This window comes from Neoarius graeffei, chromosome 4 (genome assembly GCF_027579695.1).
Source record: "Neoarius graeffei isolate fNeoGra1 chromosome 4, fNeoGra1.pri, whole genome shotgun sequence".
In the NCBI taxonomy this organism is placed as follows: Eukaryota; Metazoa; Chordata; class Actinopteri; order Siluriformes; family Ariidae; genus Neoarius; species Neoarius graeffei.
This window is the reverse complement of record NC_083572.1, coordinates 22210546-22229306: the sequence shown is the minus strand read 5'-3', so window position 1 is coordinate 22229306 and position 18761 is coordinate 22210546. Positions and strand designations below refer to the sequence as shown.

General features: G+C 42.2%; 1 protein-coding gene across 1 annotated transcript in view; it reads right to left on the bottom strand.

Moving 5' to 3' along the window:
• Positions 1-18761, bottom strand: part of iqca1 (IQ motif containing with AAA domain 1) — a 139977-nt gene that overhangs the window by 116759 nt on the left and 4457 nt on the right. Inside the window, exons 2-3 of the mRNA XM_060918410.1 lie at positions 13763-14090; positions 7053-7172 (exon numbers count right to left, since the gene is read on the bottom strand). Coding sequence (XP_060774393.1) covers positions 7053-7172; positions 13763-14090 — 448 coding nt within the window. The remainder of the gene's footprint in view (positions 1-7052; positions 7173-13762; positions 14091-18761) is intronic.

Genomic DNA, 18761 nt, shown 5'->3' with positions numbered 1-18761 from the left:
AACAAATGCAGGCCTATCCAGAGGGAGCTTTTATTGTTGCTGGGGACTTCAACCAAGCTTGCCTTAAGACTGTGCTCCCTAATTTCGTACAGTATGTACAGTGCTCCACCAGAGGGAAAAAACATTAGACCATGTTTATTCCAACCTGAAGCAAGCCTACAGAGCAGTACCCCTCTCTCACCTGGGCATGTCAGACCATCTCTCACTGCTCTTGGTCCCTGCATACACCTCCCTCAGGAAGAAATCCAAACCTGTCACAATGAACATTAAAACCTGGCCTGAAGGAGCACTCTCCCAGTTTCAAGATTGCTTTGAGCGCACTGAGTGGAGCATATTTGAACATCTTGACCTACAGGAGCACACAGAGACTGTTCTGTTCTACATAAAGAACTGCACTGACAGTGTTACTGTGGTGAAGCGCATCCAGATCTACCCCAACCAAAAACCATGGATGACCTTGGATGTCCGGACACTCCTGAGAACCTGAAACTCTGCCTTCAAGTCAGGTGACAGAGAACAGTACAGCGCGGTGAGGGCAGAGCTGCGGAGAGGCATCAAAGCTGCTAAGGCTGCTCATAAGAGGAAAGTGGAGGACCATCTCGCCAACAATAACCTGCGGCTGGTGTGGTAGGGGCTACAGAGCATCACCAGCTACAAAGGCTCCACACCCATCACTACCATCGCTGATGCATCGCTGGCTGAGGAATTAAACAGTTTCTTCTCCCGCTTCGAAGCAGAGGCTCCACACACAGCTGCACGACCACCACAGACCTCCAGTCACAGCACACTCACACTCCAGGAACATCAGGTGAGGCAGGTGCTGAAGACTGTGAACATCAGGAAAGCAGCTAGACCAGATGGTGTACTCGGAAAAGTACTCTGCGCCTGTGCTGACCAGCTGGGGGGAGTCCTGACCAGGTTGTTCAACCTCTCACTGTCACAGGCTACTATCCCCCAGTGCCTGAAATCAGCTACCATCATCCCTGTCCCAAAGACTCCTGCCCCAAAGTGTCCCAATGACTACAGACCTATTGCCCTAACATCAGTAGTCATGAAATGCTTTGAGAGGCTCATCCTTCACCACATCAAGGACTGTCTCCCCTCAAAGCTGGACCCACATCAGTTCGCCTACAGAGCTAACAGATCGATGGAGGACGCCATCGCCATAGCTCTGCACACAGCACTCAGCCACCTCGAGCAGCCAGGGAACTACGTCAGGATGCTGTTCATAGACTTCAGCTCGGCATTTAACACCATTATTCCTGACATCTTGGTGGAAAAGCTGACTAACATCGCTCTCTCCCCCTCCACCTGTGCCTGGATCAAGGACTTCCTGACTGACTGCCCTCAAACAGTTAAGGTAGGCACCACCTGCTCCTCCACCCTGACCCTCAGCACAGGCTCTCCTCAGGGCTGTGTTCTGAGCCCTCTCCTGTATTCCCTGTATATGCATGACTGCATACCCATCCACCCCTCCAATACCATCATTAAATTTGCAGATGACACCACGGTCATCGGCCTTATCAGTGGAGGGGATGAGACTGCATACAGGGATGAGGTCAACATGCTGGCAGGTTGGTGTTCTGCACACAACCTGCTGCTCAACACCAGCAAAACTAAGGAGATGGTGATTGACTTCAGGAAACACAGGGGGGATCCAGCCCCACAGAGAATCAATGGGGACTGTGTCCAGCGGGTGTCCTCCTTCAGGTTCCTTGGGACACATATAGCCGAGGACCTCTCCTGGACTGCCAACACATCCACGGTGGTAAAAAAGGCCCGACAGCAACTCCACTTCCTAAGGATACTCAGAAGGAACCATCTGGAGGAGGAACTGTTAATGGCCTTTTACCGCAGCACCATCAAGAGCGTCCTGATGTACTGCATTACAGCTTGGTACGCCAACTGCTCTGTGGAAGAAAGAAAGAACCTGCAGAGGGTCATTAAAACTGCACAACACATCACTGGCAGTCCCATACCCTCGCTAGAAGACATCGCTAGTACACGGTGTCTCAGGAGAGCGAGGGCAATCACTGCTGACCCCTCACACCTGGGACAGCACCTGTTTACCCTCATGCCCTCTGGCAGGAGATACAGGTGCCTCAAAAGCAGGACAAACAGACTTAAAAACAGTTTCTTTCCCTGGGCCATTAGGTCCCTGAACTCATAAGAGAGTGTATGCTAGTGTAATGTGTAAATTATGTAAATATGCATTCCTTTCTAATTTCTATTTTACTCCTTTCTTATTTTACTGTTTTACTGTTTTCTTTTAATATTTTACTGTTTATTTATTTATTTAATTATTTTTTTTAAATATTTATTATGCACCGGCCAGAGAAGCACTGCAATTTCATTGTATACTTGATGTGCAATGACAATAAAGATTCTATTCTATATGTCTAACATGAAGTCTTCATCTAAGTTACAATGCCACTGAAAAAGCATTCACCCCCTTCCTGATCTCTTTTATTTTTGCATAATTTGTCACACTTGTTTCAGCTCTTTAAATAATAATAATAATAATAATAATAATAATAATAATAATAATAATAATAATAATAATAATAATTTAAGCTACAAACAACCTGAATAAACACAAAATATACAACCCCGATTCCAAAAAAGTTGGGACAAAGTACAAATTGTAAATAAAAACAGAATGCAATGATGTGGAAGTTTCGAAATTCCATATTTTATTCAGAATAGAACATACTGTAGATGATATATCAAATGTTTAAACTGAGAAAATGTATCATTTAAAGAGAAAAATTAGGTGATTTTAAATTTCATGACAACAACACATCTCAAAAAAGTTGGGACAAGGCCATGTTTACCACTGTGAGACATCCCCTTTTCTCTTTACAACAGTCTGTAAACGTCTGGGGACTGAGGAAACAAGTTGCTCAAGTTTAGGGATAGGAATATTAATCCATTCTTGTCTAATGTAGGATTCTAGTTGCTCAACTGTCTTAGGTTTTTTTGTCGTATCTTCCGTTTTATGATGCGCCAAATGTTTTCTATGGGTGAAAGATCTGGACTGCAGGCTGGCCAGTTCAGTACCCGGACCCTTCTTCTATGCAGCCATGATGCTGTAATTGATGCAGTATGTGGTTTGGCATTGTCATGTTGGAAAATGCAAGGTCTTCCCTGAAAGAGATGTCGTCTGGATGGGAGCATACAGTATGTTGCTCTAGAACCTGGATATACCTTTCAGCATTGATGGTGTCTTTCCAGATGTGTAAGCTGCCCATGCCACACGCACTAATGCAACCCCATACCATCAGAGATGCAGGCTTCTGAACTGAGTGCTGATAACAACTTGGGTCGTCCTTCTCCTCTTTAGTCCGAATGACACAGCATCCCTCATCTCATCTCATTATCTCTAGCCGCTTTATCCTTCTACAGGGTCGCAGGCAAGCTGGAGCCTATCCCAGCTGACTACGGGCGAAAGGCGGGGTACACCCTGGACAAGTCGCCAGGTCATCACAGGGCTGACACATAGACACAGACAACCATTCACACCTATGGTCAATTTAGAGTCACCACTTAACCTAACCTGCATGTCTTTGGACTGTGGGGGAAACCGGAGCACCCGGAGGAAACCCACGCGGACACGGGGAGAACATGCAAACTCCACACAGAAAGGCCCTCGCCAGCCCCGGGGCTCGAACCCAGGACCTTCTTGCTGTGAGGCGACAGCGCTAACCACTACACCACCGTGCCGCCCACACAGCATCCCTGATTTCCATAAAGAACTTCAAATTTTGATTCATCTGACCACAGAACAGTTTTCCACTTTGCCACAGTCCATTTTAAATGAGCCTTTGCCCAGAGAAGACGTCTGTGCTTCTGGATCATGTTTAGATATGGCTTCTTCTTTGAACTATAGAGTTTTAGCTGGCAACGGTGGATGGCACGGTGAATTGTGTTCACAGATTATCTTCTCTGGAAATATTCCTGAGCCTATTTTGTGATTTCCAATACAGAAGCATGCCTGTATGTGATGCAGTGCCGTCTAAGGGCCCGAAGATCATGGGCAACCAGTATGGTTTTCCGGTCTTGACCCTTATGCACTGAGATTCTTCCAGATCCTCTGAATCTTTTGATGATATTATGCACTGTAGATGATGATATGTTCAAACTCTTTGCAATTTTACACTGTCAAACTCCTTTCTGATATTGCTCCACTATTTGTCGGCGCAGAATTAAGGGGATTGGTGATCCTCTTCCCATCTTTACTTCTGAGAGCCGCTGCCACTCCAAGATGTTCTTTTTATACCCAGTCATGTTAATGACCTATTGCCAATTGATCTAATGAGTTGCAATTTGGTCCTCCAGCTGTTCCTTTTTTGTACCTTTAACTTTTCCAGCCTCTTATTGCCCCTGTCCCAACTTTTTTGAGATGTGTTGCTGTCATGAAATTTCAAATGAGCCAATATTTGGCATGAAATTTCAAAATGTCTCACTTTCGACATTTGATATGTTGTCTATGTTCTATTGTGAATACAATATCAGTTTTTGAGATTTGTAAATTATTGCATTCTGTTTTTATTTACAATTTGTACTTTGTCCCAACTTTTTTTGAATCGGGGTTGTAGCTTATCAATGGTCATTTTATTTATTAATGGAAAAAAGGTTATCCAACACCAACTGGCCCTGTGTGAAAAAGCATTTGTTAGTTACTCAATCAACAAATTGACAAAATTTAATTACCTCTGCCAACTTTGGTGGAGGAGGTTATGTTTTCGCCTCCATTTGTTTGTTTGTTTCTTTGTTCCCACTGTAGCTCAAAAGTAGTTAATGGATTTTGATAAAATTTTGAGGAAAGGTGGGTCATGAGTAAAGGAACAATTGATTAGATTTTAGAAGAACAACTTTATCACATGCAGTGAAATTCATCTCTACATTTAACCCATCTGAAACAGTGAATACACACACATGAGTAATGAGCATACACATCCCCAGAGCAGTGGGCAGCTATGCTACAGCGTCCAGGGAGCAGTTGGGGGTTCGGACACTTCAGCCCAACCTTCAGGCCATGGCCGCCCCATGTTAACCTAATCGCATGCCTTTGAACTGTGGGAGAAACTGGAGTACCTGGAGGAAACCCATGCAGACACGGGGAAAACACACAAACTCCACACAGAAAGGCCCCTGTCGGCCGCTGGGATTCTTCTTGCTGTGAGGCGACAGTGCTAACCACTATACCATCGTGCCACCCACAAATCCAGATATGTATGTGGATGCAGGTTTTTTTTCTGTTCCCAACATAACTCAAAAAGTAGTGAACAGATTCTGATGAAATTTGGTGTACAACTTTAGTATTATCATACGTTCAAGTGATTTTGATTTTGATAACATGTGACTTGGCTTAGGTATGCACGCTATCGGTTTAATTAGGGTAAACACACCCAATATTGTGAAAAACATTTCCATTAATGAACCTGTCCAGCAATGTAATGTAAGGTAAAAGGTTTCAGCACACTATACCATTTTCAAAAGAAATTATTGAAGAGCTGAGAAAGAAATTTATGAAGTTGATCAGTTTAGAACCAATGTGAAAGCTGTGGTTCTTCAAAAGGAGAAAACTTAGTGTTGAATCTTCTGAGAAGTGGCCAGCCTACCAAAATTCCTCCAAGAGCACATTGAAAACTCATCCAGGAAGTCACAAAAGAAGCCAAACAAACATCTAAAGAACTCCAGGTCTTGCTTGGCTCAGATAAGCTTAGTGTTCATGATTCCACCATTAGAAAGAGACTGGGAAAAAATGGTATCCATGGGAGAGCTGCAAGGTGAAAGCCAAAGCTAAACAAGAGGAACATAAAGGTCCATCTCATATTTGCCAGAAAACATCTTGATCACCCTACAGCCTTTAGGGATATGGGTTCTGTTATTCTGTGGACTGATAGGTGGAAAATGTGACTTTTTGGAAGACATGGATGCCCTATATCTGGTGTAAAGCTAACACAGCATTCCACAATAAGAACATCATACCAACAGTCAAACATGATGGTGGTAGTGTGATGGTGTTGGGATGCCTTGCTGATTTAGGGCCTGGGTGGCTTGCCACAATTAACTGATCCATGAATTTGGCTCCCTACCAGAATAACCTAAAAGAGAAATCTCAGGCATCAGTCCCTGAGCTGTAGTTCATGTACAACTGGATTATGCAACAAGAAAATGATCCAAAACATAAGAGCATGTCCACCTCTGAATGGCTCATAAGAAATAAAATTCCACTCTGCCTACTTAGTGTCCTGACTTGAACCCCACTGATAATATGGGGCAGGACCTTAAATGAGCAGTTCATATCTAAAGCCTTCCAATGTGGCTGAATGAAAGTAATTCTACAAAGAAGAGTGGGCCAAAACTCCTTCACACTGATGTAAAAGACTGATCTCCACTTATTGGAAGTGTTCGGTTATAATTGTTGCTACTAAACATGGCACAGCCAGTTATTAATTTTAAGGGTGCATCCCCCTCTGTTTTATATTGGAGATATGGTTGTTGCATAACATTTTATTGTCAATAAATTAAATGATCAATTAAACACTGATTTATGTTTCTATATTCTCCTTGTCTTGTATTACATTTTCTATGAGGCTATAACATAATTTACTATTACAATGCTGCAAAAATAGAGAAAAAAACTTTTCCCAATTAATTAATTGTGCTGTGGAATTATTAACAATTAATACCATGGTGCTGTGGAATTCTAGATTCTGACTGGTCAGAAAATGTAGATTAAACTTCTATAACATCTGACATTGATTATTTTACTTTAACAGCACTGTACTTTATTCATTACTTAAACAATACTTCTGTTAACAGCCAGAAAATATTCTAAAGACCATGTAAGACAAAGGAGAAATCTCTGTAATTAAAAATAAATAAATAAATAAATAAATAAAAATTTAAGCATTTTAGTGTTATGCAACTTTTGGCAAACAAAACAAAACAAAAAAAAACAACAACAACAAAAAAAAACACTATTTACCAGAAAGAATATAAATGCTGCAATTTTACTGGATGTGATAGAGTTCAATACGCACATGTTCCTGTTCTATGTTTCCCTTTTTAGCCAGAATATGAGCCAGCATTTTCTCTCTTTCTTTCAGCGCTTTCATCCTTTCCCTCACAAAATAGCGTGGGATGGGAACCTCCAAGTTCTCCTGTGAAAAACACAAAAGATTTAATTTAGATCAAAGCTCTAAAGGGAAACTGGCCCAGTCAGTGGAAATCTGCAGAGAATTGCTGGTCTAGGTCATGCAACCCCACTTACCTTTCTGTCAAATTCAAATCCATTTAAAAGGATTGTGTTTGCAAAGTAGTAGTTTCCTATGACAAAGAGGGATGTTTTCTGGACAAAATATAGGTATTTTAAATGAAAGATCTAAGTAGATGTTACAGTGGTGCTTGAAAGTTTGTGAATCCTTTAGAATTTTCTATATTACTTCATAAATATGACCTAAAACATCATCAGATTTTCACACAAGTCCTAAAAGTAGATAAAGAGAACCCTATTAAACAAATAAGATAAAAATATTATACTTGGTCATTTATTTATTGAGGAAAATGATCCAATATTACATATCTGTGAGTGGCAAAAGTATGTGAACCTTTGCTTTCAATATCTGGTGTGACCCCCTTGTGCAGCAATAACTGCAACTGAGCATTTCTGGTAACTGTTGATCAGTCGTGCACACCGGCTTGGAGGAATTTTAGCCCATTCCTCCATACAGAACAGCTTCAACTCTGGGATGTTGGTGGGTTTCCTCACATGAACTGTTCGCTTCAGGTCCTTCCACAACATTTTGATTGGATTCAGGTCAGGACTTTGACTTGGCCATTCCAAAACATTAATTTTATTCTTCTTTAACCATTCTTTGGTAGAACGACTTGTGTGCTTAGGGTTGTTGTCTTGCTGCATGATCCACCTTCTTGAGATTCAGTTCATGGACAGATGTCCTGACATTTTCCTTTAGAATTCGCTGGTATAATTCAGAATTCATTGTTCCATCACTGATGGCAAGCCATCCTGGCCCAGATGCAGCAAAATAGGTCCAAACCATGATATTACCACCACCATGTTTCACAGATGGGATAAGGTTCTTATGTTGGAATGCACTGTTTTCCTTTCTCCAAACATAACTCTTCTAATTTAAATCAAAAAGTTCTATTTTGGTCTCATCTGTCCACAAAACATTTTTCCAATAGCCTTCTGGCTTGTCTACCCGATCTTTAGCAAACTGCAGATGAGCAGCAATGTTCTTTTTGGAGAGCAGTGTCTTTCTTCTTGCAACCCTGCCATGCACACCACTGTTGTTCCGTGTTCTCCTGATGGTGGACTCATGAACACTGACATTAGCCAATATGAGAGAGGCCTTCAGTTGCTTAGAAGTTACCCTGGGGTCCTTTGTGACCTCGCCGACTATTACACGCCTTGCTCTTGATCTTTGTTGGGCAACCACTCCTGGAGAGGGTAACAGTGGTCTTGAATTTCCTCCATTTGTACACAATCTGTCTGACTGTGGATTGGTGGAGTCCAAACTCTTTAAAGATGGTTTTGTAACCTGATTAGCATCAACAACGCTTTTTCTGAGGTCCTCAGAAATCTCCTTTGTTTGTGCCATGATGCACTTCCACAAACATGTGTTGTGAAGATCAGACTTTGATAGATCCCTGTTCTTTAAATAAAACAGGGTGCCTACTCACATCTGATTGTCATCCCATTGATTGAAAACACCTGACTCTAATTTCACCTTCAAATTAACTGCTAATCCTAGAGGTTCACATACTTTTGCCCAAACTACTAATTTAAGGTCAGACAATGAAAGTGACCTTATAGGTAACTATATAACTGTATCAGATCATCAGTTAGAATGTTTTACTCCCCTTAAAGAAACTGAATTACTTTCATTAATCTCTGCATCAAAAGTCTCAACTTGCATACTAGATCCCTTACCTACACGTCTATTCAAACAGATAATACCTGAAGTAATTGAACCGCTTCTAAAAATAATAAATTCTTCTCTTACGATTGGCTATGTACCCAGATCCTTTAAACTTGCAGTTATCAAACCCCGATTAAAAAACCTGACCTTGATCCCTGTCAGCTGTCCAATTATCAGCCAATATCAAACCTCTCCTTTATCTCCAAGATCCTTGAAAAAGTTGTGGCACAACAGTTATGCTCATATTTACATAGGAATAACATCCATGAAATGTATCAGTCAGGATTTAGACCTCATCATAGCACAGAGACAGCACTGGTTAAAGTAGTAAACGACCTACTATTGGCGTCTGATCAGGTCTGTGTCTCGCTACTTGTGTTGCTTGACCTTAGTGCAGCATTTGATACCATTGATCATTCCATTCTTCTGGATAAACTAGAAAATGTTGTGGGAGTTAAGGGAACGGCCCTCTCCTGGCTCAGGTCTTATTTAACTGATCGTTATCAGTATGTTGATATAAATGGTGATATTTCTAGACGTACTGAGGTAAAGTTTGGTGTTCCACAAGGTTCTGTCTTGGGTCCACTGCTTTTTTCTCTATATATGTTACCTCTGGGTGATATTATTCGTAAACATTGTATTAGTTTCCACTATTATGCTGATGACACACAGTTGTAAGTTTCTGCAAAACCTGATTAGAGACACCAGCTTTATAGAATTGAGGAATGTGTGAAGGACATTAGACACTGGATGCTTATTAATTTCCTTCTGCTTAACTCTGACAAGACTGAAGTACTTGTACTAGGACCACATACAGCTAGAAGTAAGTTTTCTGATTACACAGTGACTCTGGATGGCCTTTCTGTTTCTTCACGTGCAGCAGCAAAAGACCTCGGAGTGATTATTGACCCCAGTCTTTCATTCGAAACTCACATTGATAAGATCACCCGGATAGCTTTCTTTCATCTCAGAAATATTGCAAAGATAAGAAATTTAATGTCATAACATGATGCGGAAAAACTAGTCCATGCTTTCGTTACCTCCAGGTTGGATTATTGTAATGCCTTACTGTCTGGATGTTCCAATAAGTGCATAAACAAGCTCCAGTTAGTTCAAAATGCAGCAGCAAGAGTCCTTACTAGAACTAGAAAATATGACCACATCACGCCTGTCTTATCCACACTGCATTGGCTCCCAATCAAATTTCGTATTGATTATAAAATACTACCTTTAAAGCACTAAATGGTCTCGCACCACAGTACCTGAGTGAACTTCTGCTCCTCTATGACCCGCCACGCCTACTTAGATCAAAAGGTGCAGGCTATCTGCTGGTACCTCGTATGGACCCTTTTCACGTGATGTCACGACAAACGCAGCCGCCATTTTGGACATGTACTACCAGTAGTTTACTACAGCCAGCATTGAGGAACGGCAGCAAAAAAAGTGTTTATTTTCAGCAAGACTTCCATCATGCCACTATATTGTTGTGCACCTGGATGTAGTAACCATCAACAAACAAGGCAAGGGTTATCATTTTATCGGATCCCGACGGAGAAGATGGATAGCGGCCATTAAAAAAAATTAACAGATTGGCAGCCCTCGGCATACCAGCGCTTGTGTAGTGACCACTTTGTTGGAGGCAAGACGAATAAAATTAGCCAGAAAAGGCATTACATTGCTGTTAACATTCTGTGGCGGCGAGTGTGTAACCAAATAGGCTAAAATAACCCATTGTAACCTCTTTGTTCTTCTGTAGTAGCTATTAGCTAACGACATTAGCTAGCGTTGTGTTCCTTTGCTGTTGGTAGACTGTAGGACAGATCAGAGGCAGTGTCCTACAAACAGCGCTTAATTTGAGGGGGAGCAAGCCGGAGCACGCTCCGGAACCTTGGGCGTTGGCTCCGGCAGCTATTTACACTGGATCCGGTGATCCGACACCTCTTTTGACTATGTAACAAAAAAAACCAACCCAAATAATTAAATTAAAAAAATGCAAGTTTATTTAGTGTTAATGTCTGATTTTGATATCTGCCTTGTTGGTGATTTCTCTCATGAAACGACATCCACAAAATATCTGCAGATGAACTTAATTTGCAGTGTTATTACAAAACATGCCCAGAAGCGCAGCGCAGCGCCCCGCCCCCTTTTTTTCCGCACCGGAGTCGCTCATCCTCTGCGCTCCGGGACCTCCCACTTTACAAATTAAGCACTGCCTACAAATAAGTGTTCAAAACAATAGGAGCATGTATTTGTCTCTTAAATCCAGGCCGTTCCCTGTAATCTGTAACACTGGGTTGGAGAAAGTAATGGCAAATAGCGAGTGCACAAGCCATAGAAGGTAAACTGTAGACAGTGCCAGGGCAGTGTGATGGTATGTCTACTTTTAGATTGTGTTAGCTTATCAATGAGCACACTCGTCACTCGATGAGTTTCACGTCTTTACGACGGATACTTAAATGTGTGTTAGGTATTATTGTTGCAGTCTAAGCAGTCATTGTAGCAGCTAGATGAGCGAGAACCTAAAGGGTCTGTGCCATAAACCGTTATTTCTGTACGGCGTTGCTAATGTGTCGTTACTGTTGTTATTTCTCCCTCTGCTCGCCCTGTAAATGCCCTACGTCACTGGATAGCGAAGGTGTTTTCTGCATCTCGCTCCTTTTTCTTGTATGTTCTCCGTTTGTCGCCTTCCTCGCATTCAAACCAATTCGAGCCGAAGTCCGCTACATGTCCAAAATGGTGGTCGCGTTTACGAAGGTCACGTGACTGAAAAGGGTCTATAGTGAAGGCTACATCAGGGGGCAGAGCCTTTTCTTACAAAGCTCCACAGTTATGGAACAGCCTTCCAAGTAATGTTCGGGAATCAGACACAGTCTCAGCATTTAAGTCTAGGCTGAAAAAATATCTGTTTAGTCAAGCCTTTTGTTAATGGTGTTTATGAGGTAAAGGTGTAGATCTAGAGGGTCCTCAGACATAGAGTGTTTTGGTAAACTGGGATGTATGGATGCTGTCAGTTCCCACTCGCTTGCTCACTCGAGTTTGTTGACGGTGTAGTGGCTGGCTGCTTTATGTCCTGGGGCTCCCTCATGCCTGTGTTACCTTCTGGCTCTCCCCTTTTAGTTATGCTGTCATAGTTAGTTGCCAGAGTCCCTGCTTGTACTCAGTGCAGTATGTATACTGTTCCTACTTATTCAGGTGACATTGGGCATACCTAACCACCTGCGTTTTCTTTCCCTCCCCCCCCCCCAAATCTGTCCCTCTGAGTTACATGGAGTCAACAGGAAATCTTTTGGTGGAGAGGGTGGAGACCTCGACTGGCAATCGTAGCCTGCAGGGAATCGGCCGTCAGACATTCTGTCGCATGTCCCAGACCCAGTGAAATGTAACTGAATTGTCTTGGCCAGCCCTAAGGGTCCCATCTGCATCTCATCATTGCTGAGGAGTGTGCTCCCATCACCCAATCAAGCATCCAGCCAGAGCAGGTCATGATATTTTTTAACCATATTAACATGCCGTTGTTGTGTATTATGCCTGATGTCAAGACTCTCGTCTCTGCGAGCCTACCACACAGATTTAATACTTGTGTCATTTTTAGGGCATACCTAACAACCTGTGTTTTCTCCCCCCCCCCATCTATCCCTCTGAGTTATATGTTGGTCCTGGGATTGAGATGCTAGCCTCTTCTGCCCCTCGGACCTGCTTGATCCCTCCTGGTGCCCTGTGTCTGGTCGGAGTTTTATCGCATCACTCCTGTGAAGGACGGTCCCATGAGGACCGTTGAGGGTTACACCTGGAGGATGCTCTGGACTCTTACAGTAATGCTTTTATGGCTGAGGACTACAGTTGACTTGCTAACTTTAGGACTGCAGTTGCCATAAGCAGTTTTGCACTCAAGTTTCCATCAATGAAGAGTTTATAACATCAACGAAACTGTCATGTTAAAACTGTTAATGTTATAGTCATGCTGTCTGTTGTTGCCCAAATGAGGATGGGTTCCCTTTTGAGTCTGGTTCCTCTTGAGGTTTCTTCCTCATGTCGTCTGAGGGAGTTTTTCCTTGCCACCGTCGCCACAGGCTTGCTCATTGGGGATAGATTAGGGACAAAATTAGCTCATGTTTTAAGTCATTCAAATTCTGTAAAGCTGCTTTGCGACAATGTTTATTGTTAAAAGCGCTATACAAATAAACTTGACTTGACTTGACTTTTGCCACTCACAGATATGTAATATTGGATCATTTTCCTCAATAAATAAATGACCAAGTATAATATTTTTGTCTCATTTGTTTAACTGGGTTCTCTTTATCTACTTTTATCACTTGTGTGAAAATCTGATGATGTTTTAGGTCATATTTATGCAGAAATATAGAAAATTCTAAAGGGTTCACAAACTTTCAAGCACCACTGTATATTGTGGTCTGATGTTTAACTTAATCTCAAATATGACCTGTGTCTAAATCTCTCAAGGGTTGGTCTAAAAACATTAAAATAAATGTATGCACTATAATCTAGTTGACGTGTATTTTTTTTTTTTCACAAGCTATGGCATTGAGTTTTGAGATTTAAGATTTAAATTGGAATAGTGTTGGGATTTAGACTGGACAATGTTCATTCAGGAGTTATGATTTCTACAATCAAAGTCATTTAATGTGTGAAATAAATAAAAAAAATGCTGGTTAATTCATGTGCAAATTTGCTCATGGACTAATTGCAGCCCTAACTTATTATAAACACTCTGTACAGGGAATGTGGTGTTGCAAAAAGTGTAATTTTTATGCTGTTCAAGTTTCTGTACAATATATACATGCACTCACAGGTGTCATCTTTAGGTCCTGTAGCACATCGTCAAAGTAGTGAAACTCAGAGAACTCTAACTCTACCATCTCGTTCTTCAGCTCCACCAATCTCCCCATGACTCCTTCCAGGACATGGCGCACCACACGTCTCTTCTGAGGATGAACAATCTGGTCATAGGCTGCCTCCAGACCTCGGAAGATCTGGAGGTAGTGCAGGTAGAAAGTAGCCAGAGTCTGAAAGACTTGAAAATGATCCTTCTGAGGACAGGGCAGCAACAGGGGCATCTCATCTTGCAATAGATCCTGCAAAGCCCCCTGGGCATCTGCCCACATTCTGCCATAAGAGCTAAGCACAAAAGAGCAGACTTTGAAATGCTAATCCACATTAATCTGATCAGCCTGCTATTTCAGCTGGTCTCTTTAATTAAATGCTCCCTGACAGCTTGCAGTAAAACAGTTGGACATATTTTTGTTAACCTCAAGATAATGTTTTAGAACATCAGAACAGTACAGCATCAGTGCTAGGAATCAAATGCATATGACTTAGGTTAGAGTTTATTACCAATTAACATCTTAAAACACCTGCCCTGTGGGAGCTTATTGATAGTTCAACTGCAGCGTAGCCAGACTGTATTTCTTTCAATTTAGTCCTGATTAACCAAGAGAACATTACATGCAGTTCTAGCAAATAAGATTTTAAGCTAATAAGTAACTCACCCTCTACGGGACTATAGAATCCTGAGTGACATTTCTTTCATTTCAATTTCTTAAATAGAATACACATTGCTTCAATCGATGCCCCTTTTACCGTCTTTTAACCCTCCTGTGTGTGGGAGTCCCTTTTGTGCATCTTTGAATAGGTTCAGAGACAGGGTGAAACTACCTTCTTTTCGTATTCTGATGGGGCTATACAGTGGGATCTCAGTGTGGCTAAAACCACTGTCAAGCACCATTGGTTGTAGGAGTCACCAAATCAAAGGAAACAGACCATTGAGTGGGAGTGTGTGGGGGTTGGGAAGCAGCTGTGGGTGGAGGCTGGGAGAATGCTTCTAAAGTAACATTTAGAATAAAACTTGGAGTTTTTTTTTTTTTGAAACATCCTAATTTATAGGCAACAAAACAGTTGGACCGAATAGCCTACTGCCTACTGCAGCAGTAAAAGAAGATATACTGACAACAGTGCTAGGGATGACTTTTCTAATGGACTGATCTGTGAGGTGTCCTTCAAAGACCTTCACACTTGCACAGATGTCTCAAAGTGTGTGCTGATGTGTGGTTCAGAATTGGTTCAGCCAGAGGTTTTAGCTGACCATGAGCTTTATTCAACCCATTATACTGTGGGGAAGGTTTTGCAACCATATATTTTTTTTAATTTGCCAAAAGAACTTCAGTACAATATAGCCCCATTCACCCACATCTCACTGGTTCTCAGGGTTGCAGAGTCCACTTTAGTTTGCATGTAAGTTTCATTTACACAGAAATTTCTTTCTTACACTTAGGGGTCAAGCACATTATCACCAACTTTGTTGGAGGAGGTTATGTTTTCGCCTCTGTTTGTTTGACTGTTACAAATATAACTCAAAAAGTCGTGAACGGATTTTGATGACATTTGGAGGAAATGTGAGCCATGGGCCAAGGAACAACTGATTAAATTTTTATGCAAATCTGGATATGTATGTGGATCCAGGATCCAGGTATGTATGTGGATCCATGATTTTACTGTCTGTTCCTGACGTAACTCAAAAATTAGTGAATGGACTTTGATGAGATTTGGAGGAAATGTGATCCATGGGCCAAGGAACAACCAATTAAATTTTGATGCAAATCCAGATATATATGTGGATCCTTAATCCAGATATGTATGCGGATCCAGGATTTTATTGTCTTGTCCCAATGTAACTCAAAAAGCAGTACATGGATTTTGATGAAATTTGGAGGAAATGTGAGCCATGGGCCAAGGAACAACTGATTAGATTTTGATGCAAATCGAGATATGTATGTGGATCCAGAATCCAGATATGTATGAGAATCCAGGATTTTCCCAACATAACTCAAAAAGTAGTAAATGGATTTTGAGAAAATGGTAAGAAATGGTGGGCCATGGGCCATAGAACAATTGATTAGATTTTGATGCAAATCTTGGCAGAGCTATGCATTCTACTGAGTGCCCTTCTAGTTTTTGGTTATAATACATAGAAGTGTTTCTCAACCACTTGGCTGCAAAGTGCCATCTAGTGGGCCGTGAATTTTTTTCCAAGTTGAAGCTCATTTTTACTCATAGTAGAGTACAATTGTGCCGCTTTTCCACTACAAACGTGGCTGAGCCGTGCCGTGCTGAGTCGAGCTGAGTCGAGCTGAGCGGGGCTGTTGGAGTTGCATTTCGACTACAACCGCGCTGAACCGTGCTGGCTGGAAGTGGGTGGACACATTGGGTGGAGTTAGCGAAAGTGGGTGGACGTCACGTGATGTCGTTAAGCAGCGCAAACAGTGACATCAGTGACAGTGGCGGAACAAGTCAGAGCCGGGCCGGGGGCGGGGCAAATGACCGGGCCCTTTATTAAAGCTTATCATAACATCATTTTAGGCTACAAAATGTCCGCAACTGCGGTGTTTACCAATTTCAACACTACCGGGTGCAACTATGTTATTTAGTACATCAAGTCCTTCAAACGAACATGTAACTCAGAAACAAAAAACATTAGGATACTGTACATGGCTCGTAATAAAACATCAATAGCCTATACTGCGCACATTATTTGAAGGGCATACGAATGAGCGCTCAGAGGTTGCAACGGTGACAGGAAGAGTCAGAAATAAAAGGAGGGCGGTGCAAACCTCACTGAATGCACTGTGTTTACCAATTTCAACACTACGGGGTGCAACTATGTTATTTTGTACATTAAGTCCTTCAAACGAACATGTAACTCAAACAAAAAAACATTAGGCGACATACTGTACATGGCTCATAATAAAACATCAATAGCCTACTGCGCGCATTATTTGAAGGGCATACGACGAGCCTTGCGCTCCGCGAACTCGTCCACGATGCTCTGTATGTCACTGATTCAGTGAGCTTTTCAGCGGTAGTCTCACGACCCGAATAGTAAACAATAAACATGGAGGACATGGTGTCGTTAGTGTTGCTGGTCTTGGTGCTGTGGCTTGTTGTCACCGACAACGCCAACAGATACTGGCAAGAGCATATAGATGAGGCGAGGCGCATAAGGCTTCAGAAATTCTCGTAATTCGTAATTCTTCTTCTTCCGGGTTTGCGGTGTTTACAGATCCCAGCGCGCTCGCGGGGCGTGTGTGGGCATGTGAGGACACTCCTCCTCACCAATCAGTGCACAGGGGAGTGTCTGCTCACGCCCCCAACCTCACTCGGCACGGTTTGGCTCGCTTCAGCCCTACTCCAAAACGGTGCGAGTTTTAGGGGCTAAGCAGGGCTGAAACGAGCTGAGTCGTGCTGGTTTTTGGTAGTCGAAACGCGAGCCGTGTCGGGCTGAAGTGAGCTGAAGCGAGCTGAAGTGAGCTGAAAAAGGGTAGTGGAAAAGGGCCATTGGTGTAGTGGTTAGCGCTGTCACCTCACAGCAAGAAGGTTCTGGGTTTGAACCCAGCAGCCAGCAAGGGCCTTTCTGTGTGGAGTTTGCATGTTCTCCCCGTGTCCGTGTGGGATTCCTCCAGGTGCTCCGGTTTCCCCCACAATCCAAAGACATGCATTTAGGTTAATATGGGATGGTCTTGGGCTGAGGTGCCCTTGAGCGAGGCACCTAGCTCCCAACTGCTCCCTTGGTGCTGTTAGCATGGCTGCCCACTGCTCTGGGTATGTGTGTTCACTGCTTCAGATGGGTTAAATGCAGAGAGGAAATTTCACAAGTGTGTGATGAATAAAGTTGTGCTTTCTTTCTTTCAATTGCTGAGTTACATCCGTCACAGCCGCCTCATTAAGCTATGGTCACACTCCAGCTTGCGATGCTTTATCAATAAAAGTGAGGCATTTTGATGGTGATACATGGCAATATACACGTGAGCTAAAAGTTGTGGTCACACAACAGCTGAACACTTGACTGTCATGCCTTCGGGCACTTGAGCCATGCTCGCTCACAGAGCACTTTGTGCATGCTCTTGGGACCCAGTCATTATGGGAAACACTTGAAACTGATTTAAGCGCAATCAACACGTGCAGATACAGACGCTGTTTTCACAGAGGCTTTGCAAAGTATTATCATTGTCACTGTCATGTTTGTTTCTAGCCATGTTTATAATGCTGTTTAAATACTCTGCTTTATGATTCTGCTTTGCTTTCATTTTTATAAATATCATGCCTGCTAATAAACACTCTTCCTGCACTTAGATCTGTCTACCACCGTCTATCTTGTAGTGCCTTGATCCCTAGATTTTTAACCCAGCCACATATAAAAAGTTGTACAACTCCATGCTCTTCCAGGTTTTCATCTGTGTGTCCATGTAGAATGATGTCTGCAGCACCAGGTAGCTTGAGATGTCGAGGAATTCAACAGATGGAGAATTTTCCAAATAATAGGACAAATCCTTCTTTGTTAATGAGTAAGGCTCTATCCCATTGAGTGGTTTCTATATCCATTTCTTTTGAGTGTATTTCTTGGTTTTAATAACTTGCTTTGCTTGCTGTACACAAACATCCTTGTGTTAATGGACCAGACTCCACTTCTGGATCATTAATCCCTTTTGACTGAGAATGCATGCATAGTTTTACGTTGGTTTCTGGCACATCCATACAGTTTTAAACACAATACCTACAATTAAAACAGTTTATTTTTATTGTATTTATTTAATTCCTAGGCTCCCATCTGTAACAGGGAGTGATGTCGCATTCCTTATATACACTTTACAATAGATTATTAGATTCTAATATAATAGATAAGCCAAAATAATTGGGAATTTTTTTTTAATGGGGCCCTGACTCGTTACAGGTATGAATAGGTGGGCCTCAAAGCAGAAAAGGTTGAGAACCCCTGGTGTATAGTATAGGTTATAT